This window comes from Rhizopus microsporus (assembly GCF_002708625.1).
Source record: "Rhizopus microsporus ATCC 52813 unplaced genomic scaffold scaffold_15, whole genome shotgun sequence".
NCBI classification, from domain to species: domain Eukaryota; kingdom Fungi; phylum Mucoromycota; class Mucoromycetes; order Mucorales; family Rhizopodaceae; genus Rhizopus; species Rhizopus microsporus.
Window position 1 is genome coordinate 617677 of NW_019671930.1, and position 16911 is coordinate 634587.

A 16911-nucleotide genomic window follows, 5' to 3' on the forward strand; every position below is an offset into this window, starting at 1 on the left:
AAAATAAGGGGGAGTGACGAAGGAATTATTAAGGACAAGGAGAAAGACACACAGTTAGAAGGGAATTCATGCATAGCGTGACGCAAATATAAACACAGTCCAAAGGGGGGCCGGATTATACAGAAATGTTCAAATTAGACTTTTAACCTACTTAGTCTCTATGGATACAAATGCCTATAGTAACAAATGAATAAAACATTGTGTCTATATAAAGACTTTTCTTAAAAAAAAAAAAAAAAAAAGCAAGATAACCATACAATTTGTTTAATGGTCTTTGACAAAACCGTGTTAAACTGCCGATACTTTATAATTTTTTCAAGTCACGTCGTTCTCTTTTCCTTCTCTGTTCTGTTTCCTTTTTTTTTTTTTCATTGATTAAAAAAATGAAAGACGACATTCCCGATCCTTCAGTTGATTTTAAAGCCTATCAAACGTCACTCTTTAAATCGCTAGTGTCAGCTACAGCAGCAGTGAATAGTATTCCTGTATCCGATGTTGGTTATTTCAGAACTCTCGATCGTTCATTTGCTAAAGAATTAGATCAAGCCACTTCAAATACACTCAGTCTAGCAAATTCATTACTGCAGCATTGTGCTTTAGACGCTGGTATAGAATCACAGACAGATTTTGAAGATGTAGACGATGTTGTAAGAGGATATGGAGGTGTCATTGACGTATGCGATAATTTATTAGAAAAAGCGGTAAGAGCATAAGCCCATATGAGGAAAGGAAGGTATGAATATCTTTTTTTTTTTTGATAGGATATTTGCTTGGATCACCTCAAGGGCAAGATCAATACGGATGATGATATATTACAAGCAACACCTGAAGTGGCTCAAATTACTCAAGTAAGAGTAAAACTGTGTGTCAAGGAATAAGTCTAACATTTTTAAAAGGAAAATACAGGATATAGAATATTGCATGCTAAAAATGTTGTCCGACCGCAAACAAAATTCAAGGATCCAGTAGACAATTCAAACAATACACCATTTGAACGCAAGATCAAATACAAGCCTCACGCACAGGTGCCCTTAGACATGACACCTGTATTTGAAAACGGTGTACAGAAATCGTTGCCTCACCCTTACAGCTATGAGATCCAGAATATTGAATATCCCGGACGTATGTTTGAGATTAGAGAACCCGTCATGTATAATGATTTCAACAGTACCTCATTTACCTGGGTTGATACCGAAGAAGGATTGGAGGCGATGATGAAAGTATTGGATGACGCAGACGAGATCGCAATCGATCTGGAACATCACAACTACCGCAGCTATCAAGGCTTCACTTGTCTTATGCAAGTGAGTACACGTGACCAAGATTTCATCATTGACACACTCGAGATTCGCGACAAGCTATGGCGACTGAATGAGTACTTTGCGGATCCAAGCATCGTCAAGGTCCTTCATGGTGCCGAATCGGATATCATCTGGCTACAGCGTGATTTTGGGCTATACATTGTCAACCTCTTTGATACCTACTTTGCAACCAAGCTTCTCGAATTTCCTCATCACGGCCTTGCCTATTTGCTCAAAAAGTACTGCAACTATGACACAGACAAAAAGTACCAGTTGGCTGATTGGCGTATTCGTCCGCTACCGCAAGAGATGTTGACCTATGCTCGTTCCGATACGCACTTTTTGCTGTATATTTACGATCACCTTCGTAACGAGCTCCTGACTGCATCAACACATAATGCCAATTTGATGCGCTCTTCCTTGCAACTCTCAAATGAGGTCGCACTACAAAAGTACGACAAAGAAATCTATGATGCTGCAGAGGGTAAAGGGTCCTATGGATGGAAGTACATGTTGAGCAAATGGAAGTATCCGATGAACCCACAACAACTCGCTGTTTTCAAGGCTTTACATCACTGGCGCGATCAGACGGCTCGAGATGAAGATGAATCAATACGGTTCGTGCTACCCAATCATATGCTCTTTGCCTTGGTCGAACGAATGCCCACAGACACAAGCGGCGTCATTGGCGCCTGTAATCCTTGTCCTCCACTAGTCCGAATGAACTCCCAGGCTATCGCGACTACGATTCAAAAGGCCAAGATGGATGCTCTTCTTGCCCCGCCTCCCAAAGAAAAGGAAACCAAAGTTCAAACCAAGATGACAGCACCCGGTACGGTCCAAGTGAGCTTACAATCCCCTGCCGTTCAAAAACGAAAGCCGGTGCGTGAAGTGGATCCTTCTGCTTTTGACTTGAAGTTGGCGAAAAAGATTAGGCTGGAAACTTGTTCCCAGTTGGAAAAACAAACATCGACCTTATTTGAATCGTTCTTGTAACACGTCCCCACACATTTTGTTTGAGAATCTTGACTTATTCCTGTCGTCCCGTCATTTACCAATGCGTCATGTACGGATAATTTCCCTTGATATGGAAATTTTTTTAAAATAAAAAAAAAGATCTGAATTTTTTTATCTACAGATAATAATGACGAAAAAAAGGAGTATTATTGCTATGACAACAATAAGAACAAAAAGTAAAACAAAAAGATTGCTTTGTGTGATGGTTTTGTCTACCCCGCATTTTATGTTATGAAAGAGAACATAATAAAGATGGGATGATTAATAAAGTTACACCGGAAAAACCTAATCTCTTTTTTGTGTATGCAGAAAAGATCCAATAAAGACAAAAAAGTGGGCAAGTGTGAGGAGAAGTGGAGCGTGGGTATGATTTCTGCAGCAAAAAAAATATAAAAGGGAGAGAGTGCACTTGTGCTCTTTTTCTTTTTGCTTTTATTTTAAAAAATGTCAAACAAGGAATCAAAACCACAGGTGGAACAAGTGGAGAATATCCCTTCAGATCAAAGACAAAATGATAATTTAAGCGAGAAAGAATATAATGAAATTCACGCTGACAAAAGAAATATCTTTTCTCGCATTAAAGATTCGATCTATACAAAGCCTGAAAAGACACAAAATGTGTGGCATTTACTAACAAACTTGAATAATACTCAAAGAATTACATTTGCAGCAGGTAATTGCTTTTATTTTAAAAATACAGTGTTATAACACGCAATATAGCCTTCTTTGGTTGGACTTTAGATGCATTTGATTTCTTTTCTGTCTCTTTATCTGCAACACGGATAGGTAATGCTCAAAAAAGAAATAAAAAGGAGTATTTCTAATCATTAATGCTAGCTGAAACATACGGTGTTCAACCCTCTGATGTCACAAGTAAGTCAATTCAGGTAATGATTTAATATTTTCCCTTGACTAACGCATACCATTTTTTTATAGGTGCAATTACTACCACTTTGGTAATATATGGAAAAATAACCTATTTTTATAAACATCTCATGATTTGTCCCACTGCTACATAGATGCTACGGCCTATCGGTGCACTGATTTTTGGGTAAGCAACAAAGAAAACTGTGATATTTTATTGCATGTTTATACATATTCATTGTTCCCTAGTGCACTGGCTGATAAGTTTGGACGACGATGGCCCCTGATGATCGACATCGTCTTGTTTTCGATCATCAATATGGCAAGTGGCTTTGCTCCTAATTTACAAACTTTCATTGGTCTTCGTGCTGTCTTTGGTATCGCCATGGGCGGCGAATGGGTAAGACACACAGGATTCTTGGTCGCATGTATTCTGATTTATTCCTCTTTAGGGACTTGGTGCCAGTTTGGCACTTGAAACACTTCCTATTGAGGCACGTGGTTTATTCTCTGGTATCTATCAGCAAGGTTATGCATGCGGCTACTTGCTTGCTACCTTGGTTAACTATGCCGTCACTCAGACAAACTCGACCTGGCGTATCCTCTTTTGGGTAGGCGCAGGATTTGCTATACTGGCTGTTATCATTCGTATTTGGGTACCAGAATCAGAAACATTTGTGCGCCAAGTACATGCTCGCAAAATCCTGGGTCGATCTATCTGGAAAGAACTCAAGACGGCCATTCGGTTACATTGGTTACGAATGATCTACATGGTCATCTTGATGGCCTTTATGAACTTTTTTTCACACGGCTCACAGGATCTCTATCCCACTTTCCTTCTCTCCCAGCTTGGATATACATCTACTGAACAAACTGTAACAGGTGTTATCATGAATGTTGGTGCAATCGTAGGCGGTACGATCTTTGGATATTTTTCAAATTACTTTGGTCGTCGATTCATCCTTTGCTTTTGTGCTGTTTGCGCAGGCGCATTTATTCCTCTCTGGGTATATGCGCCCAATATTCATGCCTTACAGTTTGGCGCATTCATCATGCAATTCTTTGTTCAAGGCGCATGGGGTACGAGCACTATAGATAAGGTTAATTGAAACGTTATATCTTACACAATTTTAGGTGTCATTCCCGCACATATCAATGAACTTTCCCCAGACGCTTTCCGAGGACTGATGCCAGGCTTGGCTTATCAGTTGGGTAATTTGGTATGTTCCCACATGTGTATCTTTCTTGGCAACTTATCTTTTTGTGTATAGATTAGTGCAGCATCAAGTCAGATCGAGGCTACAATTGGTGAAAAATACCCCCTTCGTAATTCAGATGGTACGTTTAAATTAAATTCCAAGGGACAGCATATTGCAGACTATGGCAAGACTCAAGCCATATTCATGGGTTGTGTTTGTGGATGCCTTTTTATAACTGGTAAAAAAAAAAGAAAGGTACACAGCAGCGTATCTTACTTTATATATAGCCATCGTTGGTAAAGAAGAACGAAACAAGGACTTTAATCAGAATTTAACACAAGATCAGCAAAGCAATCATATTGGACCTGATGAAATCAAGGCTCATGAAGTAGAGCAGGGCTTATCTTCTTCACATTTGTAAATATAAACAATTTTTTTTTACCTTTGTTGGTAAGTGCTTTGTGATACATTTGTTGCATTCACACATCAAAGTCCGTTCAACGCCTTTCTTTTCCTGTTTAATAATCAAACGTGAGTTGCCACGCGCGCTTGTGTGCCATGAAAGCAGGGTGTTACATGTAAAATAATTGGTTGCATATACTAAACTGAGTACTGGTTTGTTAATTGTCATGAAAAAGGAACTGCATAAAGTGTATAGTACGCTTGTGAGGAGCAGTTGAGATTAAGATGGGGGTAGCCTCACTATCCTGCAGATCTTCAATTGCAGTAAAGAACAAACAATACCATTTGATAAAGATCCAATAGAATTGCGATAAAGATTAAAGTACCGACTTGGTGGCTTCTGATACTCTCTTCACCATCAGCAGTATAGATCTTCAATGAATCAAGAGTATCAACAACACAATGGAGAATACCTTTATGTTACCTACGACTTAAGCTAATACACACTGAAATTTTTAAAGTTGAAGCTTTGTATTCATCCAATAAAACAGCTACTATATCTGTGTAAAGAACGCATAAATCTCATACATTAATAAATTGTTGCCAAGCAAAAATGGCTCTTCTCAATGTCTAGCATTTTTTAGAAAGAAAAACTTCATACAACTGATCATCGCTTGATGTATATATAAGCACAATGGATACTCATAGTAGGCAACAATAGCGCTTTTCTTAACCAAAACAATATGCAGTTTAATTCATGCAACACTTTGGAATTCAATGATAGCGTGTCTTCGTTGGTATTGTTTTCTGTGTAAAATTTTCAACAAAGATAACAATTATGCTTAGGAAATTATTATTGAAGTCACAGGTTTTACACAAACATTGATGTCGAAAAGATTGTGTTGATTTATCACCTTCTCACCGATTTATCATAAATTGTACCTATTCCTTTTCTTGGCAAAAAGAAAAACTGGATATGTTGTCTGAACACAGATTCTATATTATCTAATATTTACTCTCCAAGATTACTAGCTGACTCAATTAACCTGGGTAACTGCTTTTTAAATATAAGCTATTCAAGCATATCTCAATCAGGAGAAAAAGCACATTACAGACGTGAAACCCTTTTATTAAATTAAATTTACAAAAATGGTAATTCTGCTGATCAATTTTCTCCCTTTTCTTTGTGTATTTTTATACTCTAATTACATTTATTAAGTATGCCCGTTGGATGCGAACAAGGTTACGATTATGAGATCATATAATCATAACATGTATTTTTGAATAAGCTATCCTTTTCAAACGAAATAACCATTCATAAGAATTCGTTTTCCGCCCATTATTTTAAAATCCGTCAATTGGCGTTGCGCGCATTGTATTACCCACTTTGACAAATGCAGGAGAGTTACCCATGAATAGTGTCGTTTGTACAACTTGATTCACTGATGTAAAAAGACCAACAGTTTTGAAAACGGGCCTTGATTTTACAGTTCCTCTTTAAATATATAAAATTACGACAGTAGCTCAGCTCATTTATGAACGTTTGGTTACCTGGACAACAGCAGAACTACCATCGTAACCGCTCTCCCTAGTGACCAATACGCACGGAGCAATGTTGAAGGAATACCGGTGTTTTAAATGATGTTGAATTAGAAACCAAAGATGTTCATAGACCATAGGGGTTAGGTTAGGCGAGAGGCAATCGGTAACACTGAGATTGTCATTGGCTTTGTTTCAATGTCTTCTCCTTGATTGCCTGGAAAAAGACATTTCTTTTTCATTTTTCATTTTTTTTTCCTTTTTCCCTTCCTCTTTTCTCTCTCTTTGCCTCGTACGTGTGTATATCTCTGTTCTAACCTGTGAGTTTCTGCGTATATGCTTATATATTGTGTGTTTACGTGTATTCTCTAAAATTCGCTCACATTTATTTAGAATCCCGTGCCTGAAATTATATACATACAACGCTTCGTTTTTATTTTTTTCTACTCACTTTTCTTTGTTCATTATTGTTCAATTTGAAATTTCAACATTTTAATACATTTACCAAAGCCGCCTAAAGTAGAAATTAAACAGTCTAAAAGCTAATTAAGCAAAACAAATACCTTGTCATTTTCCAGCATCAGTAACTATATACTCTTCATCGTAAATACATTCAATGTCAAACTCTAAGCGACATACAGATTCAAGCAGCAGTCCTATTCAAAATCACAGTCCAGATCAACCTTACTATTCAGTAAATATTTTTAATATTTACGCAACTCAGAATAACAATATTCCTCTCTTTTTCTCTTTTTGTTTAAACAGTTGGACTTATTTTATGCAGAATTACTATCAAAACAATTTAAATCAAGTGTGGAAGCTATTGCCTACTGCCGAGAGCTTTGTTCAAATTATGGTTTTACTGTCAAACAGGAACAAAGCACACACAAGGTAAATATTTATGCAAGGGGGTCTTGATTTTATTAACCTTTTTTATAAAAGAACATTTACGTTTACTGCTCTCGTGAAGGCTTACCAGACTCACACCGTAACCCCAAGTCAAATCCACAACGCAATCGTCCCAGTCAACGGTGCGAGTGTCGCTGGCGCATTGTCCTTTACGAAAATAACCAGATGATATGGGAGTTTCGTAAATCTCAAAATGCGGATGCATTTATTCACAATCACCCACTGATGAAGCCAGAGGAGATCAAGAAAGAGTGGCCGAGAGAAGTATCAGAGATGATCTTTGCGCTTGCACGTCAGCGACTACCTACACACGAAATCCGACAACAGGTGCGCGAGCAGTATCCAAATATTAGCTGGGACGATAGACGGTTCTATAACCGGTTATCAGAGGAACGACAAAAGATGAAGCAGAGGGATGCAGCAATGCGTACGTCGCGTTTAGTGAATCTGAGCGCACAGTTGTGTATGCTGAATGCAGGCAGTGAAGATTTATCACATTATATCGAAAGCAAGCTGACCGCGTTGTTGGAAGAAACGTGTCGTTTTGCCAACTTGAATCCTGACGAACTGCATTTGCCATTGCCGTTTCCACCTGATGACCAGCAAAAGCAGGATACACATAGCTGCAGTATCAGCAGTGATAGCAACGAAGATACAACTGTTAAAAAGGAAAAGGAAGTAAGTGTGGCTATTGAAAAATTCTATTGACAATATTGTGAACTGTTGCACATATATAGTCCAATGAACCCATTTTGAAAAAATCAAGCATAAGTTCAAAAAAATCATTCGAATCTTTACCCAAAGGATACCTTGCTGTCACCATACCTCAGCATACATTTCACATCAAGATGTATAGCCAAAATTCCACAGGTGATATCAGGCGTGCTATTTTTGAAAACAAGCCGTTGAACAGAAGGCGATCAAGGTTTACTTCTGAAGAGGAGGAACTGATGGATTTAGATTCTCCTGCAAGAAAGCTGTCCAGAAACCTTGCTGCCATAGGGGATGATGAAATAGACAGCGCCTTGTCCTCGCCTTCTTCACCTTCAGGTTCACAACAGAACCTTGTCTTTCCTTCTACCCATCAGTATCACCACCACCATCAGCAAAAAGAATACAATAGTAATAATAACGATAGTAATAATTTATTTTTTAATAGCCCAATATCTACTACTCATACAACTGTTTCCACCTCCACCACCACAACAACAGCAAGTACAAATACTGCACCTGCTATTCATGCCATCAATAATAGTATAACCGCTAATGCTCCAATAATGTATCATGCTATTCAGGATCCAATCTATGACCCTTCTTTTATGCAATCCGATCTTGGAGGCATTGTTCAACAACAACAACAACAACAACAACAACAACCTCATTCTAGGTTAATACAAAGACCCCATTCGATGACGTTTCCTATGAGACCACCAGCGTTTGTTAGGATACCATCTGATGCTATGATTCGACCCAACGCCAATCATCCTGCGGCTGCCACTCCCCCTCCTACTACCACTGCCGCTACAACTGCTGCCACCACGACTGCCACTGCTACCAACACATTACCTTACTACCCAAACATGCCTCTTGATGGAAGTAAGTTTATCAATATGACACACGCACACACACTAATGCTCTATATCTATAGACAAGAGACCATTTTACCCTTCCGATAATAGACAAATGATGATGGCTTTTCCACAAGATACGTCAATGATGATGAATCAGCAAGATAACAATCTATCCATTGACCAGCTGATTCAAATGGAACGAAATAGACAGCAATTCATACAGCAACAGCAGTATCGTAGATCGAGTGGTCCTCATTAAATAAAAGACGTCATTAAATTCTGAAACAAAGAACTATGGGTCTAATAAGCTACACAGCAGCAGCAGTTTTTCTTTTCGATATCTCTAATGATTTATGCAAAACTGACATTCTTTGTTCTGCTGCAGATTTATTTGTTGTAAAGATGAAAAAGAAAGGACAGTAAAAAGATCATACAGACCTTCTTAAAAAGGATATGACAACATTTCCATTTCTACTCTTTTCTTTTCATTGTCTTTATTCAACCATCTTATTTTTTCTTTTATCTGACTGGATATGTATGAGAAAACAATTGCTTGATCCTTCCGTACATCCGAAATTTCGGGCTTTGGTATTGGCTTGTATTTATAAGCAGTGAATTGTATTTAAGCCTAGTCACTACCTAGAAATTTTCTTCTTTTCTTATCGATTTTATAAAAGAGAAAAGTATGGTACAATCAGATATCATTGTTCGTAAAGCAACATTGGAAGATTTGGAATATAAATCATCTGCCTGTTTGACAGTAAATCAAGCCTATAGATCAAAGGGTAATATCCCCCTTTTTTTTGGTTGTCACATTAATCTTATCTATTAAAAAATAGGCGGTTGGACAACTGAAGAAGATATCGTCAGTGGAGTACGATGCACAGAAGAAGATATTGAAAAGTTCATTCGAGAAAACGGAAAGCCCAACACATTACTGTTTGCAATTAAACAAACAAATGAGGAATCATCCGTGGTGGGAACAGTTCAAATTCAACCCTGTGAGGACCATGAAAACGAAGCAGAGATTGGATTATTCTCTGTGTCACCTTTTGAGCAATCCCGTGGGATTGGTGGTAAACTGATGCAAGCTGCTATAAATGAGATGAAAGAGTTGGGATTTACCCATGCTGTGCTTCATGTGTTAGAGAATAGACCTGATATCTTGGCTTGGTATCGAAAATTAGGATTTGTGGAGACGGGAGAACGTCTGCCTTTCCTTTGGCCAGAGAAATTAAAGATAAAAGATCTTCACTTTTTAGTTTTGAAGAAGCCCCTGGTATAATGTAATAAAAATAGATTATGTACACTTTTTTTTCCCGCTCATAGATGTGTGTGTTGTCACCCCTCACAAAAAATAAAATAAACTCTTGGATTTTCACTTTGGGCTTTTTCTGTGTATTTATTTTTAATGACTGAAAATACAAAGTTGGTGGACACAGAAGACATAACTACGGATGCTATTACCTCTGCTCCTACTCCAACTACTACTTCTACCTCTACTGAAGTACTAACAACAGCAACAGCAACAACAACAACAACAACAACAGCTGCTTTAGATGAATCAACTGTTCATTCCGAGCCCAACATTTTAGAATGGGATAGTGATGATATCAAAAAGGAACCTCATCCTTTGTCTATTCAAACACTAGACCAATATGAAAGTGACCCCTGGGCACAACCTGAAGATAACGAGAACGACTTATTGACAGAACATGACACGTTGGTAGAGGAACAACAACAGAAAAAGTTAGAGGCACCCGCTGCCATCACAACAACCTCTGTTGACACTACTCCTCCTGTAGCAGGAACAATAGCTTCACCGACAATAGCAGAGCCAGCAACAGCAACGACAGTACCAAGCAAAAGTCAAGATACCTCTGCTGTCAAAGCAAGTGGTATACATATCTTTTATAAGAAGCATATATATAACATAATTGTGTAGAGCTTCCAAAATGTGCAAGATAAAGACACGATTGATGACCTCAAAGTATCTGGACAACTTCCAAAATGGCTTGTTGGTGAGTACTTTACGGTTGGACCCGGTACATTTGATGTCAAGTATAGTCGAAAGATCGAAATCGATGGCGAGATTCAGCTGGTTTCTGCTTTCTATACGTTCGGACACTGGTTTGATGCGTACAGTATTATTCTTGGCATTTCAATCGTTGATACTGATTGCTTGTATAGATTACCACTTGTCAACCGCTTTGATTTAAACGGTCAGCGTAACACAATCACATACCGCAACAGACTCACTAGTCGCCGATTGATCGAAAAGATTCGAGACCATCATGGATACTCCCCTCTGCATCCTGCTGGTCTGTTCATGTCCAATACAAACCAGACGGTGCTCTCAAAGATTTTAAAGACAGCGGCTAAGCCTAATAAGCCAGATGCAGAGCCATGTAGCGCCCGTATACTTACCAAGATACCTGGACTCGATGGAAGATTGTTCTGCCAAAACCACGCCAACCATGTAAATAAGCTTTTTTTTCTTCTTCTTTATTTGCTGATTTATTTAACATCTGATAGATCCAAGAGCTCGACCCTTTTGACCTGAAACCTACTCAACTCTTGACATGGAATGAGATTAACCCTGCGTTTAAAGGAACAAGCTCCTGTCCTAACGGACAATATGATTCCCGTACAGGAGAATACATCAATTTCACAATGGAAGTAGGATACCAGACTGTCAAGTATCACTTTTTCTCTATCAGTGACCAGAACCCCAAGGGATCCTTGATCACTTCATTGACAGCTCCTATGGCCTATGTCAACTCATTCTTGATCACACCAAAATACATCATTTTTGTAACTATATATAAAAAGATGACGTCTCTTAAACAAATCAACCAATCTTTTATTTAGGTGCTTCATCCTATGCTGGCTACTTCAGGAGGCGTAAAGTACAACTGGTGTGAGAGCATCATGGACTCCTTTTCGTTCAAACCTTCTGAGCCAACGTTGTTTTACGTGATCTCAAGAGAACGACGCGAGGTCATGACTGTGTACCGATCAGACCCTTGCTTTGTCATGAACCTTATTAATGCGTATGAAGTGAACGATACGATCTTTTTAGACATGATCTGTTACAAGGACGACACGATTGTGCGCCAATTGACCACACAGTACTTGCGTGAACCTCACACGATGAAGCCATCTCGATTACTAGGATCAGAAGTGCGACGATATAGACTATCCCACTTGGAAGATGAGCATGTGACTTATTTAAGCAAACGACCTGCGAAATCAAGATTCTCTTTGCCGCTCTTTAAAGTCTTTAAGAATGATACCACGCAAACGAAATATAGTGAAAATGCAACAAATCGCTGGTATTCCTGGATGCCTATTGCTACGTATGAGCAACGTATTCAGCCATCCATTGAATTACCTCAAATCAATCCTAATTTCAAAATGTACAAGCATTCAATCATGTACGGTCTTGGCTTCAGTGCTTCCAATTCACTCAAAGATGGAGCCATTTGGGACAGTATTGTCAAGACGGTAAAGTAACGTTTAAAAAGAAGCGTCCCTTTTATTTATCTATTATAGAATCTGGAGACAAAATCCATCATGACCTCCTGGCATCAAGAAGGATGCTATCCAAGCGAACCCGTATTCATTCCTCGTCCTTCGATTGGACCTGAGGATCAAGTGGGAGAGGACGAGGGTGTGTTGTTGAGTGTAGTGATGAATGCAGCCACGTCTAGCTCATTTTTACTTGTGCTCGATGCAACCAGTTTGCAAGTTTTAGCAACAGCCGATCTTGAACGACTCGTACCTATAAGCTTTGCGCATGGCAGCTATCGACTTTTGGAAACCCATTAGGTCATGACGCTGTCATGGTCCATTGTAAGCCTGCATTAAGCAATATCTATATTTGGATAAAATGATGTCATTTCAACACATATTAAAAGAGCTTGATTTTTTTCTGATCCTTTTTTCTTTTGTTTACTACTTGTTTCAAAATAAAAATAATCTTTTAAAATGGCTGTCACTGTAACTGATATTTGTAAAATTGTTGGCGGTAAGTTGTACTCAGAATACGTGGGTGAGTATATCCTAATCTATCATCTTTTTAGCTGTCGTCTTGCCGCCTCTCGGTGTATTCTTGGAAAGAGGTATGTAAAGAGAAAGAAACCATAAGCTATGGGTTTCTAATCAAGATTTCTCTTTTTTTATTTTATATAGGCTGCGGTATTGACCTCTTGATCAATATTGGTTTAACTATCCTTGGTTACATTCCAGGCATCAGTAAGTGAAATAAGATAAGCAAGTGACGTGTAAGGAGGGAGAGAGAGCTAATATATCTTATCCTAAATAGTTCACGCTCTATACATTATACTAAAGTATTAAGCATTGTGTCTACTTTTTATTGTAATAAAATCATAATATATTCCCTTTACTCTTTTTATTTGGGTAATTACATCAATGTGGTAAGATATATTTTATAAAAGCGTGATTTCCCGTTTATCCTTGTATGAAAATTACAGTGCTTATGGTCCTAATTGGTGGATTTAATATTTCCAATTCGAGATTGAAATTCTCTGGAATTGAATGACTCTCGGAATAGAAAAGGAAGGATAAAGTGATGTGATCTTATTTTATTGGTCGATTATAATTAAGTATGTTAACAGTTAAAATTATGATAGAATAAATATAGTCTTGGATGTAAAATGCTTGCTCTTTGATCTTCTAAGCGTAGATAATTACCGCTTAATTTGAATCATCCTTCATTATTATCTTTTATAAACTTCGCTGACGCTGATATTGCAGCTATACGACAATAATTGCAAGCTAATCAAGAGCTTCTACTTCAAAGGTCTCTTCCAGAGCTCTTTGCTCGTCAAACTTTGCCTGAAAGTTAGATATGAAGGTTAGAACATCTATGCAGGTCAGTGTCACTTAAAAAAAAAGAAAAACATATACCTTCATACAAAACATGACTTCAAATGCTTTGAGCCAGCGAAATTTAGCATCTTACGATCTTGGTATGCGAGCCTCTCTAAGTCACAAAACGGCCCAATGGCTGGGATCAGCAGCCGAGGTTGCCAACATCGTCAAGTTGTCATTAGCGTATAGAAAGCTCAAAAACTTTCTTTTCTTGTAGCTATCAAATGAAACCGATTTCAACTTCTTCGTCATCTTCAATTCTCCGATGCTACATTCCAATAGCTTTATGCTGTCTTTCGTGTCATTAGCAATAGCAATTGATGGCATAAGGAGATTGGCCATACTGCTCAGGTGCTTGCTTAGTTGCTCATTGTTGATTATGGCCATGTCTTCGTCGGTAGAGGGAAACAAACGACGGATGGTGAGCAGCAGCTCCTTGATCTTGCCCGTAGCCAAAGAAGCCAATTCCTTGACAGTGTGCTTTTACAAACGCGCCGCATTATCGTGCTTTAGCACGAAAACGCCAATAGTACGGAAGAGAGTTGTCCCAGGATTGTTGCCACAGTCATTGTCGGCCAATGTAAACACCATGTACGATTGGCAGACATGGGCTCGGGTAATGGGCCCGAAAGAACGGCAGAGAGCGTACGCAGATGATGTGGCAAATTTACTTCTGATTTGACGAAGTTGATAGATCATATTGAACGACGAAAGGCAAGATGTGTCTGGTGATTCCAAAATGGCTAATGCTTTTTCTAGGCAGACTGAATCTAGATAGAGCCTTGCACAAAGTAAATCAACAGTCGAGAATAATTGAAATGACATATTGCGCATACTTTATGTGATCAGCACATTAGAAACTTGAGTGCCGATCAAGAGCTTCGTGCCATCATCATGTTGCAGGCTGTTAGGCCAAACGTCAGGGTATTTTGTGTCCATTGGCGGCGGGAGTTGTGATGTTTGTGTTTATATAGTTGTAAAACAGTGAAGAGTCAATAGCTAATAATTGCTATTTTATTATAAGTCTGAGAGAAAAGCTATTAAATGAGGGTACGACTCGAATATATACGAGGAGTGACGACTGTAAATGTCTGACGTCGTCTATTAGTTGAGAATGAATAAATAGAGAATTAAGAGATGTGCGATCTACGTAAACACGACAGGAGTGACGTGTCTACGACAGTGTCCTTAAGGCAGCCAAATGATTCGCGGTGGCCATCCACATGCTTGGTTTGTCCATAGGCTCCTATGGTATTGACCATGATGGCTTACCCGTTGCCGGTGTTGTGCATGATGGCGCCAAAGAAGACCTTGGCCGTGAAATATCGCATCTGTGGGTGAAATTCCCAATCTTGGTTCAATAATTTGCACATTGCTGATGAGAGCTCCACATATTGTCGTCGACGAGTTAATTTGTTGTAGGGCAATGAGGCAAGGACTCGGTCGAAGCCTGGAGTGGTTATATATCTGCATTTCATGCAAGGGGCGCTTTCTTCATCATACAAATGTTTCAATGGCAAGATGGGTAGGATTGAGTCATTGTCTGTCGTGATACTGCTGATAACGCGCTCGTGGGCCAGGGCATTTTGTTCAATGCCATTCTTGTCGAAAATGGTAAATAGTTTTAGGTCAAGAGCATCGACAATATACAAGGCCTTTTGCCGCTCAACATGTTTGCTGTCTAATTGTTGGCAAGCATTAATGGCTGCTTCATCAAAGTTTTTCCTCGGCGGATTGACACTGACGGGATTGATGGCAATCTTACCAGGGTGCAGCGATGGTGAAATCGTTGGCAGTGGCTCTTGAATTGTTGGTTGATCTTCTGGCTCCAAACCATTGTCATCGTCCACTTTAAGAAGGTCATCCGCACTTTTGATTTCATTTTATAAACACGCACAAAAATGAGTTGATGTTAATTCACAAAAAATTGTTTAAGCTTTACCTGTCAACTGACGCACCATGTTGTCCAAGGTGGGTATCAAGGTGGGCACCAAGATTGGCAAGCTCATCAAAGTAATGGTTGCAACAGGAACATGTATATTTAACTATGATTGTATTTTCCTTGTTGGTGGTGTGGAATTGATCTGCAGCAAGTTGGAACAAGGGCCTGCCGCGACTTGGTGACATGAGATGAATTTTCTCAACGATGCTGTAGTGCACATGTAAATTTTATCATCTGGCGAAGCATTGCTCGCAGCAGGGACAACGATATTCGATGAACACTTGCATAAAGCACCCAAACAAAGAACAACAGCCTGGTAAGAAAAAGAGAGACAAAAACAAATAGAAGGATGGAGTAGCCCTTTTTGGCAGGCACCAGCCATACAACAGTAATTAAAACAAAGTGTTGTGAAGGAGGTCCACTTCTATAAATATTGACTGTAATAATGTGTAAATAAACCAAGTATAGCAATGTATAAAGATAAGAACGATCTTATCCAAGAATATTACCTTTACCAAGAAGTTAGATTACCACTTATTGAATTCTCATAAAGCATGTGAACCGATCAAAATATAGTTGCGACGGTAATAATGACAGAACAATGAACCTTTTTCTTAACTTACTTGACCTGCATAAATTAGAACCTCGACAGGTATATATCTTCATCATTTGTTATTCTTTAAGCGAGTCATTAATAATTGATGTCAGCGCTCATCTGCTTTGAAACAGTATAAATAGGAATACTCTTGCTACTTCCATAAACCGGATCTTCTTTCGGTATTATTAAAGTTCTCTAATAAAGAAGGTTTTTAATTTATATTGTTTGGATTATTTACCTTTACAACTATCTCTTTAAACCCTCGTTCAAAACACAAAGACTGCCACATAACAGCAATTAAAACAAAGACTGCCACACAGCAGTGTCGTGTCGTAAGACCATAGAGGGGACGATGTGAGTATGCAAGACTCGGATTGTGTTCTTTAATCTGAAGAGAGAATCAGGACCGACAATTTAGTGTAAGTCTCCTGAAGACCAAGCACGGCTGGAATATGTCCAGTCCATGTGATATATACTTTTTCACAGTCCTCAAAAATGCTATCAGGACACGTATTATATTGCCTAACCTATCTCTGAGCAGTTCGAACATGAATGCCCAACTGTTTCGGTGCAACTGAAGCACTCATACATTCTTCAATCTGAAGTTTGAAAAACCTAACTTTATCCTGCACGGTATATCGAACATAATGCCGTTTATATTTGCTTCCTTCAT

At 38.7% G+C, this 16911-nt stretch overlaps 7 protein-coding genes across 7 annotated transcripts; 6 read left to right on the forward strand and 1 right to left on the reverse strand.

The window, feature by feature from the left end:
- Positions 1-228: 228 nt before the first annotated feature.
- On the forward strand, positions 229-2469 carry RHIMIDRAFT_294032 (uncharacterized protein). The gene is made up of 3 exons (XM_023614051.1): positions 229-701; positions 762-848; positions 897-2469. The coding sequence occupies exons 1-3, from the start codon at positions 384-386 to the stop codon at positions 2295-2297; spliced, it is 1806 nt and encodes a 601-aa protein (XP_023463800.1). The 5' UTR covers positions 229-383; the 3' UTR covers positions 2298-2469.
- A 245-nt stretch (positions 2470-2714) lies between these two features.
- Positions 2715-4883, forward strand: RHIMIDRAFT_42608 (MFS general substrate transporter). Its single transcript, XM_023615240.1, has 10 exons — positions 2715-2991; positions 3039-3104; positions 3156-3191; positions 3255-3274; positions 3338-3369; positions 3432-3582; positions 3635-4262; positions 4317-4402; positions 4454-4619; positions 4669-4883. The coding sequence occupies exons 1-10, from the start codon at positions 2763-2765 to the stop codon at positions 4800-4802; spliced, it is 1548 nt and encodes a 515-aa protein (XP_023463801.1). The 5' UTR covers positions 2715-2762; the 3' UTR covers positions 4803-4883.
- A 1696-nt stretch (positions 4884-6579) lies between these two features.
- On the forward strand, positions 6580-9073 carry RHIMIDRAFT_294034 (uncharacterized protein). The gene is made up of 7 exons (XM_023614052.1): positions 6580-6632; positions 6684-6690; positions 6774-7016; positions 7088-7213; positions 7265-7909; positions 7969-8827; positions 8880-9073. Exons 3-7 carry the CDS (start codon positions 6939-6941, stop codon positions 9059-9061), a joined length of 1890 nt encoding a protein of 629 aa, XP_023463802.1. The 5' UTR covers positions 6580-6632; positions 6684-6690; positions 6774-6938; the 3' UTR covers positions 9062-9073.
- A 349-nt stretch (positions 9074-9422) lies between these two features.
- Positions 9423-10338, forward strand: RHIMIDRAFT_315144 (acyl-CoA N-acyltransferase). The gene is made up of 2 exons (XM_023614978.1): positions 9423-9587; positions 9642-10338. The coding sequence occupies exons 1-2, from the start codon at positions 9488-9490 to the stop codon at positions 10085-10087; spliced, it is 546 nt and encodes a 181-aa protein (XP_023463803.1). The 5' UTR covers positions 9423-9487; the 3' UTR covers positions 10088-10338.
- RHIMIDRAFT_240205 (uncharacterized protein) lies at positions 10214-12633 on the forward strand (the record flags this gene model as incomplete). The annotated part of the gene is made up of 6 exons (XM_023609327.1): positions 10214-10687; positions 10748-10941; positions 10993-11281; positions 11338-11616; positions 11674-12309; positions 12358-12633. The coding sequence occupies 6 exons, from the start codon at positions 10214-10216 to the stop codon at positions 12631-12633; spliced, it is 2148 nt and encodes a 715-aa protein (XP_023463804.1).
- A 159-nt stretch (positions 12634-12792) lies between these two features.
- RHIMIDRAFT_240206 (uncharacterized protein) lies at positions 12793-13067 on the forward strand (the record flags this gene model as incomplete). Its single annotated transcript, XM_023609328.1, has 3 exons — positions 12793-12832; positions 12888-12926; positions 12997-13067. 3 exons carry the CDS (start codon positions 12793-12795, stop codon positions 13065-13067), a joined length of 150 nt encoding a protein of 49 aa, XP_023463805.1.
- A 748-nt stretch (positions 13068-13815) lies between these two features.
- On the reverse strand, positions 13816-15825 carry RHIMIDRAFT_240207 (uncharacterized protein; the record flags this gene model as incomplete). The annotated part of the gene is made up of 4 exons (XM_023609329.1): positions 13816-14166; positions 14221-14533; positions 14971-15567; positions 15641-15825. The coding sequence occupies 4 exons, from the start codon at positions 15823-15825 to the stop codon at positions 13816-13818; spliced, it is 1446 nt and encodes a 481-aa protein (XP_023463806.1).
- Positions 15826-16911: the final 1086 nt, after the last annotated feature.

Excerpts from the sequence above, each read along its gene's own strand:
- RHIMIDRAFT_294032 (XM_023614051.1), top strand. The coding sequence starts at position 384 with ATGAAAGACGACATTCCCGATCCTTCAGTTGATTTTAAAGCCTATCAA. Across the intron at positions 702-761 it reads ATAATTTATTAGAAAAAGCG|GATATTTGCTTGGATCACCT; the intron begins GTAAGAGCATAA and ends TTTTTTTGATAG. Across the intron at positions 849-896 it reads AAGTGGCTCAAATTACTCAA|GAAAATACAGGATATAGAAT; the intron begins GTAAGAGTAAAA and ends CATTTTTAAAAG.
- RHIMIDRAFT_315144 (XM_023614978.1), top strand. The coding sequence starts at position 9,488 with ATGGTACAATCAGATATCATTGTTCGTAAAGCAACATTGGAAGATTTG. Across the intron at positions 9,588-9,641 it reads TCAAGCCTATAGATCAAAGG|GCGGTTGGACAACTGAAGAA; the intron begins GTAATATCCCCC and ends ATTAAAAAATAG.
- RHIMIDRAFT_294034 (XM_023614052.1), top strand. The coding sequence starts at position 6,939 with ATGTCAAACTCTAAGCGACATACAGATTCAAGCAGCAGTCCTATTCAA. Across the intron at positions 7,910-7,968 it reads CTGTTAAAAAGGAAAAGGAA|TCCAATGAACCCATTTTGAA; the intron begins GTAAGTGTGGCT and ends GCACATATATAG. Across the intron at positions 8,828-8,879 it reads AAACATGCCTCTTGATGGAA|ACAAGAGACCATTTTACCCT; the intron begins GTAAGTTTATCA and ends CTATATCTATAG.
- RHIMIDRAFT_42608 (XM_023615240.1), top strand. The coding sequence starts at position 2,763 with ATGTCAAACAAGGAATCAAAACCACAGGTGGAACAAGTGGAGAATATC. Across the intron at positions 2,992-3,038 it reads AAGAATTACATTTGCAGCAG|CCTTCTTTGGTTGGACTTTA; the intron begins GTAATTGCTTTT and ends CACGCAATATAG. Across the intron at positions 3,192-3,254 it reads TCAACCCTCTGATGTCACAA|GTGCAATTACTACCACTTTG; the intron begins GTAAGTCAATTC and ends ATTTTTTTATAG.